Source organism: Cyanistes caeruleus, chromosome Z (assembly GCF_971803275.1).
Source record: "Cyanistes caeruleus chromosome Z, bCyaCae1.hap1.1, whole genome shotgun sequence".
In the NCBI taxonomy this organism is placed as follows: domain Eukaryota; kingdom Metazoa; phylum Chordata; class Aves; order Passeriformes; family Paridae; genus Cyanistes; species Cyanistes caeruleus.
In genome coordinates this window covers 47133759-47160372 of record NC_141732.1, presented here as the reverse complement: position 1 = coordinate 47160372, position 26614 = coordinate 47133759, and the positions used below count along the sequence as shown (strand labels likewise).

Sequence of the window (26614 nt, the reverse complement as noted above, 5' to 3'; positions counted from 1 at the left end):
AATGAGTCCAATGATGGGAGTGCTGGCATGCAGGACTATAGGCTATTCAGGAAGGATAGTCAAGGCAGGCAAGGCAAAGGAGTTGCATTGGAAGGCACAGTTTTCACTGTACATTCCTTGCAGTTAGGGATAATGTGGTTGAAAGCCTCCAAGTAAGAATTAGGGAGATGGAAAGCAAAGCAGATACCATTGTAAGTGTCTACTGCTGTTCACTCAGCCACAATGCTAGCAATGATTAAATAATCTATGGGCAACAAGGAGAAATCTCTGGTCCATTAGTCTTGTTCTTACAGAAAATTTCAGCTTCTGGACATCTATTGGAAATGCCAGACAACTGTGGCAAGGAAGTCTGAGAAATTCCAGAAGTGTGTTGAAGATAATTTCTTGTCCCAAGTATTCATTGAGACAACTAGGAAGGATGTCCCCTCCTCTACCCCTCCCCCCATCCCTAACTTGCTGTTCTTGAATAGAGAGGGAGAAGATGGGATTTTTAGGTGGCTGTTTTGGGCACAGTAATAATGAGTTTAAATTATGAATTTAAATTTTTTGGTGTAACTGAGAAACCAGTCAGCACAGTTGCTATCCTAGATTTCAGGATAACAAATCTTAAACTGCTCAGGGAGCTAGTTAGCAGTGTCCTCTGGGAATCTGATTTTCAGGACTTAGAGATCCAGAAGTGCTGGTCCATCTTTAAGAAAAACCTTTTAGAAGCACAGTAGCAAGCAAATCACACTATTCCAGAAGTCAAGCAGGAAGAGCAGAAGAGCAGCTTGGCTGAACAGGAAACTCCTCTTGGAACTCGGGAAGAAAATAAATGGTATGATCTATGCAAGACAGGTCGTGCCTCACAGGATGGTTACAAAGCTGGGGTTCCCATGTCGAGGGAGAAAACATAGAAGTCCAAAGCTCAGAGTTGAAACTGGCCAGTGTTGGGTCAGATAAAGCAAGTCTGAGTATGACTAGAGCAAGAGGAGATTTAAGGAAAATATTCAACCAATTCTTGATGAAGGTAGTCACCTGAAAAAAGGATGAAGAGAAGGCAGAGGCATTATAATGCTTTTGCATCAGTCATTAATAACATCAATATACATTAGTCTGGCCAGTCTTCTCGGTTAGAGGACATGCAGTAGCAGTGACTTTCCATTTCCGGACACTGAAATTCAAAATGATCAGGTATATCAGTTTAATCTTTGTAAGCCCATGGGTCCTGATGGGATTTGTCCCAGAGCACTAGAAGAGCTATCTCTTGGGAGTCTGGGGAGATCCCTGCTGACCAGAAACTGGCCAACATTAATCCAGTTTACCAGAAGGGCATGAGGCAAGACACAGGCAGCTACAGACCTGTTAGTCTAATCTCATTACCAGGGAAAATTTGCAGAGATCATACTGGGTACTATTGAAAGGCATTTTAAGAACAATACAACCCTTAAGTACAGTCAACATGAGTTCACAAAGGGAAAGCCCTGAGTAACTCAACTGATACCCTTCTATGACACAGCCACCCACCTAGTGGGGTTTTTGATACTGTCCCTTATGACATCTGTCTGAACAAGCTGTTCAACAGTGAGATGAGTGGGTTTGTGATGCACTGGTTAAAGAATTGGCAGAATGGCAGAGCTCAAAGAGTTGTAGTGCATGGGGTTGACAAAGTCATCCCCAGTGTTCCTCATTCAAATTCAAGATTCAAATCTAGCACCAGTTCAGTTCAATGTATTTATCCATGATCAGGAGGCAGGAGTTGAATGCACCATTAGTATGTTTGTTGAAAATACTGAGCTTGAAAGTTGCTGTTGACTCTTGAGGACAAGAGACCTTGCAGAAAGTTGTGTATACATGAGCATTTGGCTTTGATTAATGGCATGAAATGTAACAAGTTAAAGTGGTGCATTCTGCATCTGGTACGGAGTAGTGCCTGATACAAGTCTAAATGGATAGAGGAGTGGCTGGAGAGCAGCCCTGCATAAAGAGATCTGGAGATGCTGGTGTCTCAATATACAACCATTTAAGTTCACAGAATCACAGAATTATTGGAGTGGGAAGGGACCTCTGTAGGGCACTCTCCTCATTGGCTCCTCCACCACTTGGATTAACAGGAACTTGCTGTATCTGCAGGAACTTGCTGGACTGTGTTCCAAGCCACATTGTGCCTCAAAATACCAGGGCTGTTGAATTCTCAGAGGAGGACCAAGGCCCATGATCTCAAGGCTACTTCCAGCTGCCCATAGAAGCCTCATCAACTTCCTTATCTGAGTCACCCATTTTAGCCTGTCCCTGAATTTTTACCCATAAGATCTCAATTCCTTGTCTGTCCCTGGGCAAAGCTTGATGTTCTTTCACATAAAGACCAACTCCACTGCCTCACCTCACTGACCTGTCCTTTCTAAAAAGTACACAGGAATCCATGACAACATTGCAGTGGTGAGCTATCCCACCATGTCTCTGAAATTGCAGTGAGATCATGGCTCTGTGACATAGATTTCCAGTTCTTGTTTATTCCCCCTGATTTGTGCATATGTGTACACACACTTCAGGGAGGTAGTCGAGCATCCAGGTTTCCTAGGAGGGGTGTAAGAGGATTCCCCATAGCCATACACACCCTTGATGTGGATAGCCCTAGGACTCTCATCTTGAGGCAGCCAAGCTTGCCTGGTTGGCATGGCCATTCCCCAGGAGAAAGCAGTGTCATGAGCACTGCCACTTTGGACCCCAGCCAAGTCATTCTGTTTAAAGCCCTCTCACCAAATTGGCCAATCTGTTGCCAGAGCTTCTTTTGCTCTTTTTTGAGTCCCTTCCTAACAGGCTACAATCACTGAAGTACAATTCATTGTCATAAAAGCCATTGTCTTAAACATCTTTTCACCTGCCCATTTCTGAGCTTTTCCAGAAACTTAGGTGAGGCATTGGAGCTGAAGTTACAGTGGCCTTTTTTAGGAAGGCTGACTGCCCCAAGTTACCTCTAGAAAGAGGTGGGGAAGTCTTCCGTCATGAGTTTCATGCCTTTTTCATGCAGTTTACATTTTGGGGTCCTCTCCATAGTGAATTTTAAAGAATCCTTTTCCTATTCCATCCTTTTACCCAGCGGTAAGATTCAAGACATAACATTTTTTTTAACATAAAACAGTAAACGTGGCTTAATCTGTGATAGGTTTGACCTCAGCTGGCTTCCAGATGTCCGTTCAACCCCATCTCCTCAACAGGACATTCATTCTCCCTCCTCCTCCTCAACAGGACAGGGAGAAAATAGGATGAGAAAGTTCATGGGTCGAGATAAAAACAGAGTGATCATTTACTATTCACTGTCACAAAACAGATTCAACTTGTGGAAGAAAAATTTATTGCTAATTAAAAATAGAGTAGGATGGAAAGAAAAAAGGCAAAACTAAAATTACCTTTCCCCTATGCCTCCCTTCTTCCTATGCTCCCTTTACTCCTTCATTCCTTCATTTTGTACCTCCTACCTCCCCAAGCAGTACAAGGTGGGTGTGGGGGTTGCACTTGGGTAATAAACCTTAATCTCAGCTGCTTGTTTGTCTTCACACTGTTGCTCTGCTCCAGCATGGGGTCCCTCCCATGGGATGCAGTCCTTCACAGTTTCTTCTCACAAGCTGCAGCTCTTGAAGCACTGCTCTCGCATAGGTTCTTTCCATGGGGCACAGTCCATTGGGAAAAAACTGCCTCAGTGTGGGTCCCTAATGGGCCACAGTTCTTGTTGTGCTTGTGTGGGCTCTTTGTGGGCTGCAGCTTTCCTCAGGGCACAGCCACCGGCTCCAGCCTGGCATCCTCCAAAGGCTGCCATGTGGATATCTTGTCTGGTGTGTTTCTCCATGGCTTGCAAGGGGGCAACCTGGTACACCATGACTCTCAGGGTAATCTGTTGCAGTGCCTAAAGTAGCTCTTCGTCACCTTCTCCACTGATGTTGGTGTCTACTGAGCTGTTTCTCTTACATTTTTCTTACTCTTCTTTCTTGCAGCTGCTACATAACATTTCTTACCTTTTCTTAAGTTTTCAGAGAGAAGCCATGCCATGATCTTTGCAGCATCCTGCAGAGGCTTAGTCTTAGAACTGGGTGGAACCAGCTGTTTCTGGCATGTTGGATTGAATTTACAAGGAAAAAAATTTATGCTTCAACTTTAGCAAGTTATATAGTGGTTTAATGTGGACTTAATCTAACAGTCTTCAAAACTGTTATCTTATTCAGCTGTTCTATATGTTTCTTCACACTGTTAACACTTGAATCCATTTGGGTCAGACAGAAGCCCACGGTGAAAGCACTCCTGTTTCTCTACTAAGTTCCAAATTTCTGGAATGGTTTGAAAAAAAACTAATCCAGCGTTGACACTATACTATTGTATGCATGATCTTGTTCCTTATGGCCCGCAACTACTTGATGGTCAAAATAGTCTGCAGGCATTGTCTGCCACAATTATTAAATAAATAAAAATTATAGTAGGTGACCTTTCATAACAAATTAATTTAGCTTCACTGTTTCCTTATATAACCTCTTAGGCTGCATGGCTTGAAAAGTCATACAGGCAAAAGCCTCTTCATATTGTAACAGTGTTTAGTCCCCCTTTAAATATTACCTTCTCTCCTACTCCCATTATCTAGGCCCCCTTCCCATAGTTTTCAGTCAGAAAAAAAAAAAAGATAGCCTCACTTTTGTCCCCCACATGCTTGAGTTGAAATGTAGGTCATAATCAATACAGATGAAACGTCAGAAAAGCTCCAGCCAGCCTCTAAGGAATTATTTGGCTATTTTTGCCTATTCCACTGGATTGCTGCATATATTCCTCTTTCCCAACCTTTGAGAAAGCTGCATTCTATTTGCATTCTTACATATTATTCTAGAGGAGTATGAGGAGCAATACAGTTGAGTAAAATGCCTAGAATTTTGCACATGGCTTTTGATAGTCATTCAGATCCCTTTTAGGAACAACATATTTTTTGACCTGACTACATCACATTTATTTTGCATGTATCTGTCTGCAGTTCAGCGTGGAAGAAAATCATTGTGAGGGAAGAGACTGATATGCCAAACACATGATTATAACTGTTTATTTCTGACCCTTAAACATCCCCCTGAATATATAGTAGATAAGTACGGTAACACTTGCCTTTCTGATTTAGCTGCATTTGCTGGAACCTTCTTCTGATAACTGAAGTATGAGGCCAGAATGTGAAGGATCCTTAGTGAATGCCTGTGTTAATCAGCATGTTTGTCTCTAGGCTGCAAAGGTTCTGATTTCTGCTCTTTGAGAGATTCCAGTTCTAGCTAATTTAGCATTTGGTTATTATGTGAAGTACATACATGTTGGCCTAGTATAAAGTAACCTTAGAGATTAAATGATACTGTCATTACAGAATATCTATAGTTAATGAAATAAGAATTAACACTGAAATAAGGGTGTAGCTGTGAGTTGCGGCACTCTCCAATTTTTTCAGAATTCCATAACATATGCTAGAAAAAAACATTAATTTTAAAAACTGGCCACTTGATCTCAAAACATTCAAAAGTTTTCAAAAGCTGCTCTATTTTTGAGGTGCGTTCAAGAGATCTGCCTTTTCTGAAAATTCTATACAGCCAGATAATGTTCATGCAAAGAGGAGTTTTGCATTGAGAAATCTTTGTCCAGTTTGGTTTTAACTATGATGTGCAGAAATCCCCATGGAATATATTTTGTCTTTCCAAACAAAATATCAACTTAGCTTCTTTTGTTTTTGATGTTTCCTGTCCCTAGGTGTGCCATTCTCTCAGAGAAGAGGTTCTGGATGATAAAGCACATACCTGAATCAAAACACAAAACAGTGTAAGAACAAAGGAGTAGAATTCAAACTGTCTTCAATTTATTTAGAAGGAACTGTAAGAGCCTTCAACCTTGCACAGTTCCTTACATGTACTTAGGAACAGAACACTACATCATGAGATCCTTCAAATTCACATTAAAACCCCATGACAGAACAAAGACTTCTGTATGATGCAGCTAAATTCAGTTGAAATTTTCCCAAAGTATTTTGATGAGAAAGAGAAGGGATCTGTTTACACGCAGGTTTTGGAATGGCCTTGTTTTATCATGCCTTTAAATAATCATGCTGTAAAAGTCTTAATTTAGATATAACTTCTCATCCCAGCTAGGAGTTATGAGTGAGGAAGAGTTGCACAGAACCAGAGTATGATCAAATAGGAATTTATTTTTTTTAAAAAAACCAAACAAAAAAGGAAGTTTCACTAAACAGCTGCAAGTCTAGCATCACTGAAACAACTTACATAGGTTTGTGGTTTTATGCATCATATGTATGGTGTACTTTGAAAATTTAACTATTTGTATTTGAAAGATACTGGAAATCAAAACAGGTAGTGATGCACTTTCCTGCAGTGATCTGCAGGAGATGTAGCAGAGAGAGTTAGAGTTTGTGAAAGGCTCAGCATGGATTTAATTTTTTGTTGCCATTGGCATCCCAGTTGTGTTGAGACCCAGCTTTCTGGAAGACAAGATACTTACCTGCAAAGAGCACTAGCAGGTACATTTTCAGAACATAGGGGAAGTAGATTGAGAAGGTGAATGGAAATGGTAGCTTGATCGAGTATGTGCCAAAGGATTCAAAATAAGGCAGTGATACACAAATTGCAAATCCTGTAAAAACATGTTAAGTCCTTAGTCTAAAGGAAGTAGAAGATCATCAAAAAGCTTAATGAACAACTCAGTTACCATTAATATTTTATATACCTATCCATACATATGCATTCATATAAATATGCATGTTTTCTCCTTGAGTTTAGTTGTATAGGTTTGGGGTGCTAATCGCTCTAAATACTACAATTAGTAAGTATATTCTATTCACTAACAAGTTCTGTCAGAAACAAATGCTTTCAGTGGGCAGAGTTCTTGATGTAGGTAAGGTAACTTGCTAAGTATGGCCTGAGCCAGTAAGGTCAGTCTCAGTGGGGGAGAGGCTTTGGAACTTGCTGTCTAGTGTACTCAGTGTGGAAGGGAGGAATCCATATGTCTTTTATGAAGATTGCTTTCTGCTTTACAAAAAAGAACACTTTCCCATATTTTAAAAAAACTTAAACAAAATCAAGAAAACAAAAAACCCCAAAACCTACCAGACACACAAGCCCCAAATCCCAGATAGTCCCCATTAAAGAAAAAATAACAGAAAAGTGAGACAGAAGTGACATACATTAATATGAAGGTACATGAACATTTATGACAGCTTTGGCAACACATGAGGAACTATTTTAAACGAAACAGCAAATCACATTTTACTGAAGAATACTAAGGAGGCAAGTAGTTGGTACCCTTCCCACTTCCTTACCTTCAGCCAGAACTGAAAGGGGATAAAATGGGATGCACAGTGAGAAGTTGAGCCATGTTAGTGGTAGGTAGTATAGGCCCATCCTTGCCAGCATGTTGTAAGTGTACCTGCAATAAGAGGAAAGCAGATGAGCTCAGAGGAAATTATGATGTCTTTGGAATAAAGATATACTATTGGAAAATTCAGAGGAATTTCAGAAGAGCTTGGAGCTGTCTGAGTAAATTTCAGAGCCAGCAACAGTTTTTGTTCAGACTCCAATCCCTGAAAGTAGATGGTCCATTTTTTCAGAAGAGTTATCTATGGTGCTACATTAGAGCAGGTATAAAGCCTTCCAGATAGAAAGCTCCATCAGAAACCAGCATTATTTCATACAGGTCTATCAGAAAATGGATTTCAGATGGGGGTGTTGCAGCTGAGAGGGGCAGGCAGAATATCACTGTCACTTGTGACCAAGACAGTCCTGATTTGGCTACTGACCTAGCTGAATCAGTGCTGGAGAAGGTTAAACAAGAAGGCAATTGCAGGTACGTAACCTGTATTACATCTGCCCCTCTCCTGGACCTTAGTTGCTCACCAGTGTATTGCAGCATATTCTTTTTACTGTGGCTCTTACTGTTCCTCACTGGGAGACCAGAATGCTTAGTACTTCAGTCTCCAAAGGTGAGCTAATCTTGGTTTGATTTTAAAGTGGTACAGCAGCTCTCCAAACACTGGAGAAACAGGTCTGATTGCATTTTTAGTCATCTGAAAGACTTCTTGCACTGTGGGCTTGCTAGAGATGTGTAAATCTGTTACCCAAGACTTTCTGATAGATGAAACTAGTGTTAAACACACTTCCTGTATTCCCTTCTTACTGATTAATTTGATTAATTTTGCATTGTATCTGGACTGTAGAAGAGTGTGGTAGGCTGAAAATGGACCGTTGTCTCTCAAAGTTGCCCTCCGCAATCTCAGGATAATTAAAATAGTTTTTAATTATTGTTGCTTTTAAGGCTGAATCCCAACCAAATACAAAAAGGAAACAGTTACTCCCTCTCTACACAATTCCCTGGGCTGTTACTGTATAAGCAGGAAAGATGCAAACTTAGTCTCCATATATCACTAGCCATGATGCGTAATAAATAGCCCTTCAGAGAAATTTAGGTCCCTAGAAGTTTATGTGGAAAATCTTGTAATACTTAAGAGTAATTGGCTAAGGGATAGGAGAGATGCCTATGCACTTCTAGATATGAATACTTCTTTGAGATACTAGGACATGGCACAGATGCTGTAAAATAAATCAGGTAAGAATTCTAAATTTTTATGAGTTGTACTGTGCTTTATTTGAATTGGTCATTTGCTGCTACAGACCACAGTAGCTTTCCTGCTGTTACTGCTGTGCTGCTTAACTGTTCTTTAGCAAGGGTAGAAAATAATGCTGCATCACTGGTACTATTATGCACTGACAGGACTTCACAGCCAATTTTTTTATTATACTTCTGGCATTTCTCCAGCTGCACTGAACCCTTTCATTTCAGATTAGATTCTACTGTTTTAGTTTTACAAACTTCAAAAAGAAATGGGATGAAACTATAATCAATTAATACAAGTAGCAGCCTATTAAAATACATTGCAAAATACTCTGAAGCTGACTTAAAATCTTTATCAATTCTCTCTGCTACTCTCCTGTTTCAGTTCTCTTTTATAACTTAAGTTTCCTATGCTACCTAAAACCATGTTCTTCAGTCAGCCCCCTAAGCAATATATTTAAATTAGCAGAAAACCATTTTAGCAGAAAAAAAAAGTTTTGCTGCAATACATAAGTTGCTGTAAAAGCTGTGTCTTCTTAAAAAGCTTCTTAATTTTGTATGTACCTGCTCTAAGTCTACAAACTGAGGTGCACAGAGGCTTACATTACATATGTGAAATATCTGTTGTTCTTGTGATGTGATATGTGCCCTGCTATACCAAAACTGTTAGTCTCCTGCAGCAGCTCTTGGCTTTTTGGAAACCACAGTCCAGTTAATCCCCAATAGTCTTTCTGCCTTTGCAAGAAGTTCTGCTGGTGCTGCCTTACTGTGCTGTAAATCTTGGCGCACACTGAATAAAAAAGTAAAATAATAAAGCAACAGGGTGGTAATGGCAACCAGGATGGTTTCAGGAATTGCTGTTCTCCAGAAAGTAGTTGTGATTGCCTTCTAAACTGTTGTTAAAAACATCAAAGCCTTTGAACTACAAATGTTAATGCACTCTGCTAATGTATTACTCCATCTTACATCTGTAAATTACTCTGCCTCTTAACCATGTAGATTCTTTAAAAAAATCACTAGGTAACTTTAAAAGTTCAAGGTTTTATTTAAAAAAGGATAATATGCTTTGCCAATTTTGAAACAGTTAAATGAGCCTGCTGCACAATGGGGGTGGAGTTCTGCTGGCAGTAATAACCCATTTTCCCCTCATGGTTTTGATGTTGACTCCTTACCTGACCACATCTAATAAATTCCAAAGGAAAAATAAAACACACACGACATATTTCCCTTGAACTTCTTCCTGACTGTTGATCACGACAAATAAAACAATTATTCTCTCCGTTATCTGAAAAGAAAAGAAAACTTTGAATTCTGGTAGTGCCTTCTGTAACTGTTATTTCTGTGGCATTTTGGCAAAATAGGGGGCCACAAATGGATCCAGTTTTCTTTACACAAAATCAGCAGTGAATCTTTTGTTTCATGGCCTGCTTTTGTTCAAGGTCCTGCAGCAAAGAGCAGTGGCCACTGCTGGCTGTACTGTGAAAGACCTGTTGTGGTACGTGTGGAAGTTGGCTTTCCAACTGGGATGGCTTGGGTTTGTAGCCAAGAAAACCTGTCAATTAGCCCACAGAGGTCATGGAAGCAAGGACTACTCCTGCTGCACCTGACTCCACAGAGGGCTGGCAGGGATAAGCTTCCTTGTTTGTAGGCTTTGTGGGAAGCAGTAGGGTACAGAAGGCCCTTCTTGGGGAGATCATATGCCAGAAAGTACTAATCTTGCACTCCCAGATCTGTTTTTCATATCTTGGAAATCTGTGTCCCAAGGAATCTCTTTCATGTAAGATTTGCAGAAAGAAGGAGGAAAAGTAGAATTCCTTATCTTCTTTCCATCTTATTCTTGGTTACGGGAAGTGGGTTTAAGCTTGTCACTTACATGAATGATTGCAAGAATATTTATGTCCTAAAATTTTTCTAGTGGTTGAACTTTATCCAACCCACAAATGAAAAGATAAAGTAGATTAAACAGTCAGTGTCTCAAGTTTAAAATAGATACTTTGGTAGTACTGAAATTCAAGAAATTACAAGTGTGTCTTTTTGCAGCTTTCCTGACAACTCTTCTAACAGTATCCATGCCCTGTCCTGTAAAGTAAATGAATCAGTACTGCCAAGAATTGTCAAACTGTCCCAGAACAGTAACAATTCATTCTGATTTACACTCTATTTGAAAGTGTTGAAGTAGAAAACAGGCACCTAAGCTGTTGGTATGAATTGATACAGCTTTACTGGGTTGAGTTTTTTTACCCAATGACATGTCTTCCATAAGGTATGTTAGTTGTAGTGATTTCACAAGTTCAGATGTTAAGTCAGTTAAAAGTTACAAAATGAAAGTGGATTACCAAGGCTGTTTTTATAAGAGCTGTTATTCTTCATTGGTTTCCCTGGACTCCTGCCTTAAACAATCTAAGAATTTTGCCTCTCAGGAAGTTTGTGTGGTAGTTTTGCTACATAGTATTTACAGGTTCCTGCATTGACCATTCTGGCCACAAACTCTCTTTTTTTTCATAAACCACATCTGTCAGATAAAGCAGCCTTCACTATTCAGCAAAATTACGTCAGAGCAGTTTTTCATACAGAAAGAGAGCAAGCCTATCCCCCAGGGATCTGGTTCCTCATCTTGGAAAGCACTGGGGGGCCACAACAGCTAAAAACACTTTTCCTGCTTCTCACCCTCCTATGACTGTCATCTTGTGCTGCTGATCCCATAGGTCTGTAACTGAGGAACTGATTTTTAAAAAGGTCAGATGTTGGTAGACTTTTGTATAGATGGGTCAGGAAACAGAAAATGAGATTTCATATATGTCCTGTGCTTATACACTGATGCTGAGGAACATGGCAAAAACATGAGGGAACTGGAAGTATTGATGCAGATCTGAAACCAGATGGAACAGAGGTACAAGAAACACATCAGGGCAACCATCACAAGAAGGAAATCAAAACAAAGGTAAAAGCCGTGTGAGCACTGGGTGAGATTGTGTGCCAGAGAGAACAGATAAAATCTGAGTTAAAATTGTTAGATGAAGAGTGGTAAAGAATGGCGCATTGATGGTGTGGCCATTTTGTTACTGACCCTAAAATCAGACTTGAGATGTGGAGAGAAAGTTCTGGAAAACTGTTAATACAAGATGTATTTCAGGGAATTGCCACAGGTAGTTGTCCTAGAGACCAAGGGCTTTATCATGATAGTGAAAAGATGGACATGTTTTTGGATGTCAGAGCTGGAAGATTTTACAAATGGTCACTCACCTTTCAAAAAGCGACTGGGTGGAAATGTGCTAAAAAACAGCATGAGATAAATGATCGGGATCTGATCCCATTTCAGTGAGAGAAAGGACGAGCAGTAGGAAGGTAGTTACCATTTCAAACTCCAGTTTGAAACTCCAGTTTCAAATGGATATATGCTGGCCAGTCGGACAGAATGACCACAATTCAGCCTTATAACATGGAAGCAGAAGCAGCTGTGGATTGTCTTCTCTTCCCAGGATACAAGCAGAAACATGAGGCAGTGAGAACCACCTCCCTGGGGCTCATCAGATTTCCTCCATCAGAGATTCATATTGGGGAAGGTGAGAGTCATGCAGCTTTACTAATTACACATGATGGAACCCAATAATCACACTGTAATGTTAAGCACTTGCAAGAGCAGGCACATGGCACAAACTGGTCACCTTAAAGTATTTTGTTCCTGTCAGACTGCAGTCTCATCTGGCAAGCAATGGGCTGCACAAAACAGCCACCAGACACTGAAACTGGAAGGACCTGGCCTTGGTCTGGAGCACATCTGTGGGGCAGGACACAGAGCTGGCTGCTCAGGACAATTGTGATGTCCCCATGAGGACAGTGGCATCCTACCTCTTTTTCTGCATAAATCAGGAGGTTGCTTGCCTGCTTGCCTTTATTCTCTTTCCTTTTATAGCACTCCAAGCTTTAGGTAACCCACACAAATCAAAGGTAAATGCAGGGGTTTAGCAAAAAGCCTGGGAACATTTTCTGCAATGAGAAGACAGGGTACTTCTTGAAGAAGAGTAGTGTATGTTAATACTGTGTTGATATATGTATACATGTATGCATATACACATGGAGTCATGTACATTTATAAATATACACACATATGCACACACAGATAAAATGCATGTATTGCTGCTCAGCCAAGGATTGTTTCCTGTATGGATCATCCATCCTTGCATGAATGAAGATGTGATACTCTCTGTAGCTACTCTCTTGCTTTAAAATATATAAAAAATAAAGCACAAAACTACAAGTCCTGTGTTTTCACATTCATAAAAAGGAAGTATATGCTAACATATCACAAAGCATAAATATAATGTTTTCAGTTTTCATTCCTTCTTTAAAATCAAATTGGAATTACCTTCCTTTTCTGACACTGATCTCTCATAAGATGCAGCAAGTTCTGTAGAGTGGTATAAATTTCTGCAAGACAGACTGAGTTTTTTAATCAAGTTAGCAAAACAGAGCAAATTTGGCTAGAGAAAATAGCCCATTCACTTACATTTTTTAATAACTATGACTGTGCAATTTTGTACTTGGTACCTGAAATGCTTACATAGTTCTTCAGTTTAGTGTATATTAAAAAATAACAAAAACAAAAAAAAAAAAAAAAACCTCAAAAAAAACAAAAGAAAGTGAGAAAAGTGTCACTGTATTTAATGTTAAAAAATAATGGGTTTATCACAAAACCATGGTACATAGCTTTTGGTTTAGTAAATCCAATCTCTTTGCACAGGATGAAGAACTGCTCTTTGTTTCACAAAAACACTAATCTTTTCTTAGACCTTTCCTCTCTCCTTGCTATGGTGCCAGTCCTGTCAGCCTTTATTCCCTAGCCAGACTAACACATTTCATTACCTTCTGTTTTGGTGACAACAATGACAGGTGACATGTTCTCTTGCCCTCCTCCAATTATTTAAGGTGCAAATGGCCTGAGAGCCATCTCTTTGAACCAGCTTTGTGACCATCCCCTGCCTCACCTTACCCCAGCACATCCATCACACAGGACTCATCTTTCTTTCATGGTGTGACTTGGCCTTGACCTACCTTGCTCTTCTCAGGTGCCTGGTGTCCTGAGACTTTGTCCCTCAATGAGTTTTTCCAGGAGACTCCTCTGAGTTTGTTTTTCTACTATCTGTATCATGTACCTCAAAGTGTTTTTCTGAAATGCTACTAAACCACAACAAATGCAATACTAGGCAGAAGTCTTTCACTCAATGATTCATTTACCTCTTGTATTTCCTGTAATATATATGTAAAATATATGTATTTGCTACAGAACAACCTGCCACCACGGGGCCCTTTCACAGCTTTTTTTATTCAATGTTCATTTATACATTTGTATATATTCATTGTTCATCCATGTGCTTCCCTGACATTGCCTGAGCCAGCTTTTCTCTAATCCTAGTGATCACCCAAGGTGAACTTCACTGTGGATGTGCATGAATATACCTGTTACAAGGTATATGTTAAGCTCAGGGTTGGAATAGGTGATTGGGAGCACAGAACCAGGCAGCTACTATCAAGTTCTTGCACCTTTATCAATGCCCTGATTGTGCAGCAGTCTAGTAGATTGCAGCAAGGCAAACATCTCTTAACTAACTGTCCTGCCCTAGTTCATTGTGGAAAACATACCTTTTTTTTCCTTCCTAAGAGGCAGTGAAGAAAGTGTGATGAGGCATGTGGGATTAGTGTCAGCACACAGCTGCTTAACCTACACTCAGCAAAAGTGGGTAACCCACAGGAAAGCAGAGTCTCCACTAAAGAGCTTATACATCTCGTTTGGACAGTATGAGACTGCTGTTAACATCAAGGGAAGAGAGTTATTTGTGGTGAGAGTGCAGCTGGGGAAAGAACCAAAGATCCAAAACTATATTTGGTGTGAGGTGAGCACTGAGAGTCACAGTGCCACATGGTTCCCTGAGCCGCCTCTCCATGCTGCCCAGAAGAGCAGTGCACAAACTGCACTGCCCAAGAAAGGTCACAGATTTCTTGCTCAGAAATATACATTTCATACTAATGTCATTTGTGGCAACAGAGAACAGTGTTTGTGCAAGCTTCCCCGATCTCTGCCTTGTGCAAGTCTGTCTAGGGAAGAAACAGATTATGTCAAGGCTGGGGAATGTGTAAACTCTGCCAGGACAAGGCTTGCTTTAATGACTAAGAGCAGGCTGCTCTTCTTTCCATGACATGTGAGATTTGTTACAGGTCATACTAGACTGGAGTCTTCATTCTCCCCTAGATTAGCATCAAAGTATGTAAATCAAAGGATTTAGGCAGGGAAAAGCAGCTATTTGCATTTTGATGAATTTGCTACCATACTTAGGGAGCAGTGTAAAGAACAGAGATCTGTATTAGTCAATGAGTTAATTAGTTATTTAGACAGTTAATAGAGATTTCAAAAGAGGAACATCTTGATCCATGAATACATCATTTGACAAAAATGGGCTATCCAGAAAACTAAAAACATAACTAACTACTCTTGGTCTTCTACCTTCTGACTGCTGACAGAAATATGAGTTTCACCATTATGCAGATACAGGATTGAAAAGGTTTGAAGGTAAATCCAAGTCATAATTTTGCTTTTTTCTAATGCATTAAGAAAAAATAACAAAACCTGAGATTAGGACCCAAAAGGAAAAAAAGAATAGTGCGGCAAGGAAAATGTCAGTGTCACCTTACTTTCTGCTATAGCATGTGATGTTTTGGCTGGTTTTCTGCCTACAGCTGAACATAAAACAAACTCCTAGTTTTGAAAAAGACCAGCCTGATTAAACAGAGAACTTAGTGGATGTCAGGGTAAAAGAAGAGAGTGCATCACCTCTGGAAGGAGGGAAAGATAATTTTGGGGGACTACACGGATGCTGAGAGGTTATGTAAGGAGAAACTTAGAAGTTTCCCTGGAGTTTTCCTGAAACTTAGAAACTCCCCCTGGAGTTTAATTTGATCACTGCCATTGGCCACTGACCCACTTCTGCTGGTGGCCACTCATCTGGAAATTTTCTGGATCTGCACTGGGGACCAAGCATGGGGTACTCATGATGCAGTTTCACTCAAAAAGAAGTTGACACAACAGTTCTTTCGCAACCAGTCTAGTTCTGAGGAAGCGATTTGCAACTAGCAAACTATCAGCAAACCAGGCTGCCTGAGGAAGGCTGCAGGTACAGTATTCAGGGTAGTTCAGCCTGGGCTTGTCCCCAGGGGCAGCCATGGTTGATGTGTGTTGGTCATGAGAGGAGAGTCTTGAAGACAAACTTACCTGCAAAAACCTGGGGAGGAGACGGCTTTTGTCAATGCTGATGAGGATGTGTAGGATCTCCAGTACAGATAACAACTGGCAAAGGCGCATTACAAGTCCTATGGAGTGAAACGTGTCAGCCACTGAATCTACAGACAAAATTAAAAGATTAGAGGATGGTTATACAGTAAAAGTCTGGAGCAACTACTGGGTTTGCTTTTACCCTGTCATCACTGGAGATGACAAGAAATAAAGTTTATGCAGTACCAAACTTCTGGGTAGCAGAAGAAAAGCTTCAGGGGGTGGAGGAAGCAATCTTCTCTGTGTGTGTGGCTCTGATATAGAGGCACAAAGCTGAGAAAATAATTAAATTCCCTATACTTAATGCATGGGCAAATACTGTGCAGGATGTGTTGGTTTAGAGATAACTGCTTTAGGGTATTTCTAAATAGGAGAAAATGTCGAGGAAATGCATGAGGAATTTCTAAACACTAGGAGATGTTGAGTTCCTGCCTGTATCTGCACTGCTGAAAACGAGTAGTCCAGGAAGTAGGCATTTTATATGCCTACAACTGTCCACCATTATAAGACATTTTAAATTTCCGGTCACTAGTCTTCTGGTTTTGTGTCTTAACCCCAGGCAACAGAGAGAGAAATATATTGTAATGTCTCTGGAGGTGGTCATGTACAATAACCACAAAGATATTCTCCCCTAGTGGCTTCAGTAAGATTAATATTTTCCATAATGACTGGACCTAGTCACATTTAGGTTTATGTCTAATTCAAATGCTACTAGCATGCTACTGAATATGAAAGTTCATTAACAAAACAAGAGCTTCATTCTCAGTGTGGCACGGGTAGAAGACAAGCACAAGTAATTTGTTCCACCTTTTTAATAGAGTGTCCTTCTGATTGAATTATAATCCCTGGTACTGGACATACACATGTTCAGAATCTTATCTCTAATTTGATATTTCTTTGTGTCTGTCACTGCCACTTAAAATGTTCAAGGAAAATAGAGAAGGAGCCTTACCTTTTCCAAATGTCATGAACCTGATGATCATATTTGTAAATATCCAAGAATGTCCACAGAATTGCATTAAGTTGTATACAAACAGGTACAGGTTCATGGTAAAGCTGCGGAAAGTGAAAATAATAAATAATGAAGTCATAAAACATATGACTTACATTGTAAGAAACATTGTAAGAAACACTGGAAGAAATTGCACCCTCTTTGGACATGTTAATAAATCAAAGGAAAAGAGCTGAAATTGAGAGTAGCCCTACCAAGAAAGGCTTGGGGGTGCTGGTGGATGGGAGGCTGGACACGACCCAACCATGGGCACTCCCAGCCCAGAGAGCCAAACATGCCCTGGGCTGCATCCAGAGCAGCGTTGGCAGCAGGGCCAGGGAGGGGATTCTGCCCCTCTGCTCTGCTCTGCTGAGACCCCTCTGCAGTGCTGCATCAGCTCTGGGGTCCCAGCACAGGAAGGACATCAGTCTCTTGGTGTGAGTCCAGAAGAGGGTCAACAAGATGATCAAAGGGATGGAGCACTTCTCCAGTGAGGAAATGCTGAAACAATTGGGATTGTTCAGGCTGAAGAAGAGGTTTCAGGATGATCTAATTGTAAGCTTCCAGCACCTGGAGCAGACTTTAAAAAGAACTTTTTACAAGAGCATGTAGTGACAGGACAAGGGAGAATGGCTTTAGACTGAAAGAGGGCAGGGCAAGATTAGATATTAAGGAAAGAGTCTTTACTGTGAAGGTGGTGGAGCACTGGCACAGGTTCCCCAGAGAAGCTGTGAATGCCCTGTTCCTGGCAGTATTCAAGGCTGCAAGGATGGCATTCTGAGCAACCTGGCCTAGTGGAAGGTGTCCCTGCCCATGAGAGGGGTGTTGGAACTAGATGAAGCTGAGTGGAACTTAACAATTCTTAATGTCCCTTCCAACCCAAAGCATTCTTTGAGTCTGTGAAATATAAACAGATCAGTGAAAACTCTGTGTGTCTCTCAGAGGTCCCAGAACAGAACTTTGTCTAATGGATGAAAGGCTCCCTTTGTTGCTATACTTAGGATATGCCCAGAAAAATTTTCAGAGTTCCCACCAATCATTAGGGTGGTCTGGTGGCCACAAAGTGAAATTTGTGCCTCTAGAGGAAGAAGTATCTAAACAAAGGCACTCCATTAACTTCTGGATTCAAGTTGCATTTAATAAACAAAATCTTCTCCTAACTTTTGTAGCTATTCTAACCTAGTTTTCATGGACAATCTGACTTTTTGCAAAACTTCATGAACTCTGGATACACCTAATTTTCCATTAATGTATTTTCTTCTGGTCTATTCTGAAAAGAGAGACTTACCTGTCCTCCAGCTGTAAGATTACTTTTTATGAAATTAACTTGTTAATTTTGTACTAGAATTTATCTCCTGTGTTGGACCTATTAATTTCCTGCCCTAATAAGTAGTATTCGCTTCAAGTTGTGCCTTGATCCTGTGTGTTCCTGTGGCATGTCTCTGCCAAAAAACTTCACTTCATCATCTGTATCTGTACATTAACAAATGGAACAAATTTCTCTGTTCAAAACTATATAAATTTGATAAATGCCTATGCTTCATTCCTAGCATTGGATCATAAGTAACAATACAGAGTTATTTAAATTGATCTAGTTAAACTGATCTCCTAATTTTTTATTGTAAGTAAATCCCAAGGAAGTCATAAAAAGTGCTTGTCTTCATCACTTCCAGTTATGTAGGATGACAGCTATTCACATCATCTCTTCTACAAGCACAAAAAAATTGTGTGAATAAAATATTTCCCAAAAGACATCATTGTCCTTTGACACTGTGAAAATAAGCCATATAAGGACCCAAACAAAGGAATCTATTCCATATACACCTTTCTTTTGGGAAAAGTAAGATACAACTGAATTGAAGTAAAGTCCGGTGAGATCAATTACAGTTTAACACAAATTCTATCTGTTTTGTTACTGAATGACACTTTGTTCCATCTTGTGGTAAGAAAAAGGTGGGAAACTATATATTATAAAAAGACAAAAAATTAAGAACAATGTTCTGTGTTAAGAAACAGCCTTATTACTGGATGGATAGGAATTACTGTATGGAAGTTAGAGGAGCAGACATGAAAATCTTGAGGCTTTCCTGTCAGCAGCTCCACCACTCTCTTTGGGCTGATACAGCTGTGTGGGCTTCGCACTGGATGCAAGCTGAGCATATGGTTTCTCTCTTCTGAAGTTTAGTTTGCTACATTGCTATTCTGTCATCCTCAGAGCCTGTCTTTCAGTAATTTGGTTGCATTTTCCAAAGTCTTCCTGCATTGGCTGGCTAGAAAACTGTTGTTTTTGCAGTTCTTAAGGTACTTAATCTTGACTAAACAAGGAGTACAATTTGTAAACTCAGCCTCACATTAGTGTTTTGGCAGTGTGGCAGCTGTTGCACATTAGAACACATCATCTTTAAAATACACCAGTGACTGCTGAAATGTGTACAGACTGTTGACATTAATGGAGGGCCCCATATTCCCCAAGGGGTGTAGAGATGTGGTGCTGGGCAGTGTGCTGGTGTTACATGGCGGACAGATCCTGGCCCCAGAGCTGTGAGCAGCACAGTTCCCTCCCTTGCTGAAATTCTGCACTGTGAGGAAACAGCCCTGATCTGAGAATGCATCACAGTTTTTCAGCCTACTTTGTTAAACCCCACACAAAAAGTACTTAAGACAAAACAAAAGCTTTCCACAGAAGTGAAGAAATCTGAAGAGACTGAAATGTGATTTCAGTGTGATAAAAGGAAGCTGAAATGCAACTTTTCACCAAGGACTGTCTCAGCCAAAGGCTGACCTCTTAACCTCTAGAAACAGAAGCGGGTGGAAGATAACCTGTTTCCCTGTCCAACAGCTCTGTGTCACAACACAAAATTCAGGCATTGGCTTCTATGTGAAATGTGAAGGGCAGAAGAGATGGTCTTTATTTAGATCCCTTGCTCCCATCGGTTCACAGCAGGGATGATTCCACATTTCACTCCCAGAACCTGCTTCTGCAGCATTGCTGCAGACAAAACACAGACCATCCGTCAGGTAGTGGTTCAGGCCCTGAGCCTGCCTCAGACTTGCTGGCTTGTCTTCTAAACCTCACCTTGCTACCCTCGTGCCTGACCTGCTGCTACGTCTCTCCCTTGTATTGTGATTTGCTTTGAGACATTCATGTTTCTTTCATTTGAAGGCACTGCGGGGGGAGGGTGGTCATAGCACTCTACATTGATGACAGGAGAAAGAAACAAACACAGATCTTGCAGGAGATAGACCCAGAAGGCTGCACTTGCTGTCTTAATTGTCGGTTTCACCTTACTTACTGTGGCTGATTTTATGCCAAATACTGAAATTCTAGGGATGCACTTACCATATGTAATATCAGCCTTGCTTAGCAGAAAACTTATCTGCTTTCTCTGTGGGCTCAAAACCCAGAAAACTAGATGAAATGTAAGAAATGTCAGCACACACAGCAAAGATTTTATCATTTTAGTTGCAAAGCCTGATGTATTTCCTTGGGCAGAAGTTTCACAAAGTGTAACTGTTGCATTTTATTATTTTTATCACAAAGGTCTTCAGTGTGTCTCTGTGGTAACTATCATACAAGGCAAGTATGGTCTGAAGGGTGGTCAGGACCCTGCTCCCCCATGAGCTAAGGCAACAGCACAGCAGGGGCACCCAGATCAGGTCAGCCCTTGCCCCATCTGCGTGTCCCTTGCAGGGTCCCAGGAGGAAGGCCACACTTCTGTTGCTCTCAGAGTTGTCTCACAAGGAGGGTCCCACCCAGGCCTGCATGCACAGAGCACTTCCCTGCCCCTCAGGACTCCTGTGCTCGGCTCTCTTCCTGTGTGCCCATGCTGGCTGACCACGCAAGAGGAACCAGCCCTCGTGCTGAAACTAGAGAGCAATGTTCCCTTTTTTTTTTTTTTTTTTTTCCCTCAGAAGGCAAGATCTACTAGAAAATTCCCTCTGCGTACATGGTTTCCTTCTAAGTCATGTTGTTCTGAACTTCATCTTCCCCTTCCCACCTGTGATAAGCTGCAATCCCTGTAGTTCAGGAAGAAAAGAGCTTCTGAGTACAGCTGCTGTACTTTTCTCCCACAGTCACATCCCACCCGCTCTTTATCCCCTTTCGTTTTTGCATTTGAGCAGTCTGTGTCACCTGCACTCAAGAAGTATTACCTGTTGCAAGGGTCGGATTGCTGCTGCTGCTCCTGAGCTTTCTCCTTTTTCCTCTCTGCAGCTGCAACAGCTGTTTGTTAGGAGATCACCCCTCCTCTTTCCTCTTACCCCACCCCACCACGTCACCCTATGTAGCACTAAGCAGGAACAGCACTGCACTTCCCGAGAAAGAAGTTTTTAAACGCAAATATCTCCACTGCATTTGCCCTGACCCTCAGTCAGCCCAGCCTAGCGTAACCTAACCTAACCTAACCTAACCTAACCTAACCTAACCTAACCTAATCTAACCTAACCTAACCTAACCTAACCTAACCTAATCTAACCTAACCTAACCTAACCTAACTTAACCTAAATTGTTTTATTGTACTTGTACAAATAAGACAGGCTGTAAATCTCTCTAATTTATTCCTCAACCCAGAGCAATGTTTTGAAAGCTTACTGGAGGGAAGAAATGCAAAATTATAATGCTTCTTTTATGCTTAAATCATCAGCACTACAGCAATGCTATCAACTCCATCAAATGATAAGAATGGATGAGAGCACAGTAAAAAAGGAGAACTTTAAATTATTTCAGATAGAGGACAGAATTTTCTAGTTACTATATAGAAATGTGTGGGTTTTCATGCCCCTGTGAAATATAGACACTACTTGCAGAGTGAAAATATGTGTTCATCCTAGTTTACTTCTGCTCAAGGTCTCTGGGATTTCTCAGCATAAATCAGATGAAGAATACCCTAAGTTGTTTATAAACTCTCTTCTGCCAATAAGTAAGTTTTGCCACAGGCATTTGTGTTGAAATCACACCCCCTCCTGCAGTGAGATTTGAAATTTGACGCCGTAAGTGAAGAGCACACTGAGGATGTAATAAGCATAGGATGTTATGTGTAGGTACAAAATGCTGGATTTTAAAATGTCCCTTACTGGATCTCATCCTTATTGCAAGTGGCACTGAGCTCCTGTCAGAACCATGCCTGTGGTGTCCTAGAAAGGTGCAAAATGCCTCCCTGGCTAGTGGATGATTTCCTAATCAGGCAGGCACAGTGGGACATTGTTTTTTCTATGGTTATATGTCCCACCTGAGACCTGAGCACAAGGTTCACACAGTTAAAACTGGCTTTTCTGCCATATTTCCTGCACCTTATTTCCACTGCTCCAGAATCATCATTTTCTAGGCTAAAGAACTATTTTCCTTCTCATGAGGAAATAATAGGGGGTTAAGCAATTAAACATACCACTGCTGAAAGCTTGTAAAGAGCCTCCATACTGCCTGCCTCTGGTAGGACAGCTGGAGTGACCAATGCTGCCAGGAGGGGAGCTCTTCGCTGTAACCACTGTAAGATCCAGGAGCTGACAGAGCAGCTCTTTTCAAATACTTAAAAACAATAAAAGCTTACATACTTTTGTGATGTGCAAAATACTTGTTGGCTTATTGAAGTGACAAGTTGGGGAGGGTTGGGGGTGGGCTGACGCTGGCCCCATGCCAGGCACCTACCCATGAGCTATTTACACATTCCCCTCTGCAGCTGGAGAGAGAAAAAATTTAGCAAAGGGTTCAAGGGTTGAGATAAGGATTGGGAGAGATCCCTCAGCAAATGCCATCATAGGCAAAACAGGCTCAGTTTACAGATATGAAGTGAACTTACTACTAACAAATCAGAGCAGGATAAAGAGAAGTAAAACAAATCCTTGAAAAAACACCTTCCCACCACCCCTCCCTCCTTGCCTGCTCTACCTCCTACCCCAGTGTCACAAGGAGACAGGGAATGGGGATTGTGGTCAGTTCATCACCCGAGCCTTCTCCCACTGCTCGGGGAGAGAAGTCTCTCCCCTGCTGCACCGTGGGGTCCCTCCCACAGGAGACAGTTCTCCATGGACTTCTCCAACGTGGCTCTATCTGATGTGCAGCAGCTCCCTGCAAACTGCTGCAATGCGAGTCCATCCCACAGGCAGCAGTGCTCCCAAAACTGCTTCAGCCGGGGTCACTCATCCATGGGGTGCAGTTCTCCAAGGACAGGATGCTCCAGCCTGGCAGCAGGGGCCCTTTCTCCACTGGCCTTCCACAGGGTCACAGCCTCCTTCAAGGTATCTGCCTGCTCCAGTGCAGGCCTCCTTTATGGGCTGTGAGTGGATCTCTGCATCCTTGCAGATTGTAGATCTCTATGGGCTGCAGGAGCACAGCTGCTTCACCATGGGCTGCACCACAGGCTGCAGGGGAATCTCAGCTCTGGTGCCTGGAGCACCTCCTGTCCCTCCTTCTGCACTGACCTTGGTGTCTGCAGAATTGTTCTTCTCACATGTTTTCACTCCACACTTCACTGGCCACAGTTACAACTACACAATTTTTGTTTTGATTTCTTCTTAAATCTGTTATCACAGAGGCATTATCACCAGCTCTAATTAGCCCAGCCAGTCAGTGGCGCATCTGTCTTTGGAGCCACCAGAGATTGGCTCCACTGGACATGGGGAAAGCTTCAGGCACTTTCTCACAGAGCCCACCCCTTCTGCTACCAAAGTCCCAGGCCATGCAAACCCAATACACAAGGGTACCAGCAAGGGCTTGCAAGCTGGATTCCGCCTTGGGTCCACAGTGGTGGCCACCCCTGGTACAGCCTGGTAGGAGGCAGGGGCAGCCAGGGCAGCTTCATCTGATTGGTGCTGGAGAGGTGCTGTCCACCCCTGAACCATTTTGAGGGCTTTCTTTTGGCAGCAGAGTGGCTCTATAGGGTTGATGCTCATTCGCTGCTGAAAAAAAAAATCTCCTGGGATGATTGCATATGAAAGGAGTGATGTTGTTCTCCAAAAGGAATGATGTTGGTGCCTACTCCATGATGTGCGATGAGGCATGGCAAGGGGCAATGAACAGAAAATCCACTGCAAAGGTATACTTCTGACCTGAATGCTCATTAATTATGCAATGCAATTATGAATGTTCAAATTAATGCTCATTAATCCGCACATTGGAGTGGCAATGCACTGCAGGGATGGAGCCAAGGTACAGGGCTTATAAATCAATTATTATGTGGATATTAGACTTCTCCTTTGGGAGATGTAGAATACAATTCAGACAGTGGCTTATAGCTTCTCTGGCCGGCCAACCAGACCTAACGCTAGGCCTTAGTACAAAATATCCTTCTCTAAATTCAAGAGTTTTTCTGCATACAACTTTCATTTCAAAACACATGGGAGGTCTCTTTAGCTGTGTGATTTGTGGTGGTGTTTTTGTAATGTGGTGAATATTAGAGAGTAACAGGTAACAGCTTTTATTAGACTAGACAGGAGTAGGGACACTTCTAGGTACATAGGGTTTGAGAAAAGCTTTCATGCTTAAAATATTTAACACTTTGGTATGCTGCAAAGATATTAAGAGGAAAGGAAATATTAAATGACACTGTTGAAACACATGTTAACTGGACACAGGAACAAGAGAGTAGGTCATGGGGGAAAAATATCTACCTTTTTATTTGTAGAAAATGAACTTTCTTCTTCACTCCAGCTACTCTCTTGCAGACTGACTTCTGTCTAGAAACTACTTACCCAGCATCAAAAAACTATCTGTGTATTGCTGCTGCTGTCTCTTAAAACAAGCTTTATGACTCTTCTGCTTGTGATGTTACGACCAAGACTCCCCAGTTTTTCAAAACCTAAACGGATTTTAGCAGCATTTGGTTTCCCTGCATCATGAGGTACGGAAAACACATTCTATCTGGGCTTGGTGCTTGAGTCAGGAATCTTTTTAAGGGGGTTCTTTATGTAGAAAGTTAATGGCAATTCTGAAAGGCTTCATGTGATGTGGAAAGAATTTCATTCTCTTCAAACAGGAAGCATCACCAGGCTAAAACATCCTTTTATGCACAGCTTTTGTTTCCAAATCCTTGCTGTAAAACCAATATGCAGATGTGTTTTTAAGAAAAGAAACCAGGTGTCTAAAAATTATTTTTCAATGTTCCTGTTAACTTTATGTCTCACTTCCTCCATTATTAGATTTTTTGGCTATGTGAATTCAAGCCTGTGTTGGCTAGTGGATTATGGTATTTTAAGCACTGGTAAATCACATCTCTGAAATGTGTGCTTAGCTGTAAGCACACACAGTCATGCTATTCACCTCAGTTAAAGAGTAAATCCTGGGGTGCCTGGGGGCCATGGGTCTGGTGTGGTGCTGCACTGGCCACCCTTCTCTCTAGCAGATGGAGTTATTTGCACTATTGGATGGAGTACTATTGGATGATGTTTGTGTTGTGTGACCATGCCTGCTAGGGAGGAAAGGAAGGCTGTGTGGAGGTAACAGGGGAAGAAGTCATCTTCACTGCAAGCAAGAAATGGGGAAATAGCTGTGCCATCCTCACACCTGTCACACCCAGGAGATTTTATAAATTCAGCAGAGACCTTGGCTTGCAAACAGGTCCTGCCTCACCAGAGCTGACTTGCTGGTATCATCTAACAAGGCAAGTCACACCAAAGCTCCTGGCTGCTTTAGGATGAGGAGAGCTGTACAGGGGGAGCAAGCATTGTGCCACAAGGGTCCACCAAGTAGGTACACAGCTGACAGGGGAGTTAGCTTTACAATTCCATCAGGTGAAAAATGACATTTGGAAATGCTTTTGGAGAAAAAAGATGATCCCAGCCAGCCTGTTCTGTGCATCCTTTCACATTTTGCTACCTTTCCTGTCCAGACCAAAATGTCACTTGGAGAAAATGTGGACAGCCTTACCCTCCTTACTTGTCAGTTCCTGTGAGTCTCTGAGGAAACAGGTCATATGGCCTCTAGGTTGACCTGTGTACTTGTAACCAGCCCCACAACTCTGTTGGAATATGCTGATTCGAGGGATTCATTCTTTTCAGGCACTGATTTCAAACATTGAGGCTACAATATTACCTAGTCCCCAGGCTGAGGTAAACAACAGAAAGCTACTATCTTCTCTGCATAGGATAAAAATGCAAACCATTGTATTTCTGTATCACACCTTAACCCTGTTTTTCATTAAAACCTTTCCACATGGAAGCAAATTATTTTTATGATGCAAAGGATGACTTTTTAGGCTATTATAATTTAGTAATCTGCATATTTAGGGACAATACAATCTGGCTTCTTAGGATAACAATTTTTTACAATTTATTTTTCTTCCAGGGAGCAGTGTAAATAGCATCTCTCATGTTCAGTTAAAAAAACCCTAGCGTTTATGCTTTATCAGGTCCTTCCTTCTTCATTCCCAACCAGCCTCTTTCCAGCAGCATGGGAAATTCACAGGTTTTGCTTCACAGGCAATGAAAAGATTAGCTAAATATCAAAGATATACCCAGTTTTGAAATGAGTCATGTTTCTACAGTATCTGTGTCTCCAAATTCACTGCCCTCAGCTTCATTTCTGGATGAGACCCACAAACCCATAAAATATGTTACTACAGTAATAAAGAGGAATTACTGACATATGGGCTGGGAGATTTCACATTATTTAAGTGTTAGTCCTCACCAAGTCTTTCATAACGGAAGTTGTGATGACAGCTTCTGACATTTTCTAGGAATTTAATGGTTTGCAGAAATAC

The 26614-nt window shown here is 41.4% G+C and overlaps 1 protein-coding gene and 1 long non-coding RNA gene across 2 annotated transcripts; both read right to left on the bottom strand.

Annotated features, from left to right (window-relative positions):
• Positions 1-1048: 1048 nt before the first annotated feature.
• LOC111940808 (uncharacterized) lies at positions 1049-1413 on the bottom strand. The gene is made up of 2 exons (XR_002869701.2): positions 1342-1413; positions 1049-1153 (listed from the first exon to the last, which is right to left on the bottom strand). It is a non-coding gene; the product is annotated as an uncharacterized LOC111940808 (long non-coding RNA).
• Positions 1414-3314: 1901 nt separating this feature from the next.
• On the bottom strand, positions 3315-21190 carry HACD4 (3-hydroxyacyl-CoA dehydratase 4). The gene is made up of 7 exons (XM_023943417.2): positions 21075-21190; positions 16884-16987; positions 15872-15999; positions 9780-9892; positions 7319-7425; positions 6502-6633; positions 3315-5786 (listed from the first exon to the last, which is right to left on the bottom strand). The coding sequence occupies exons 2-7, from the start codon at positions 16978-16980 to the stop codon at positions 5704-5706; spliced, it is 660 nt and encodes a 219-aa protein (XP_023799185.2). The 5' UTR covers positions 16981-16987; positions 21075-21190; the 3' UTR covers positions 3315-5703.
• Positions 21191-26614: the final 5424 nt, after the last annotated feature.

Coding starts and splice junctions, on each gene's coding strand:
- HACD4 (XM_023943417.2), bottom strand. CDS start 16,980: ATGAACCTGTACCTGTTTGTATACAACTTAATGCAATTCTGTGGACAT. Junction 16,000..16,883: donor GTTCATGACATTTGGAAAAG/GTAAGGCTCCTT, acceptor TTTTGTCTGTAG/ATTCAGTGGCTGACACGTTT. Junction 9,893..15,871: donor TCCTCCCCAGGTTTTTGCAG/GTAAGTTTGTCT, acceptor TTTTCTTTTCAG/ATAACGGAGAGAATAATTGT.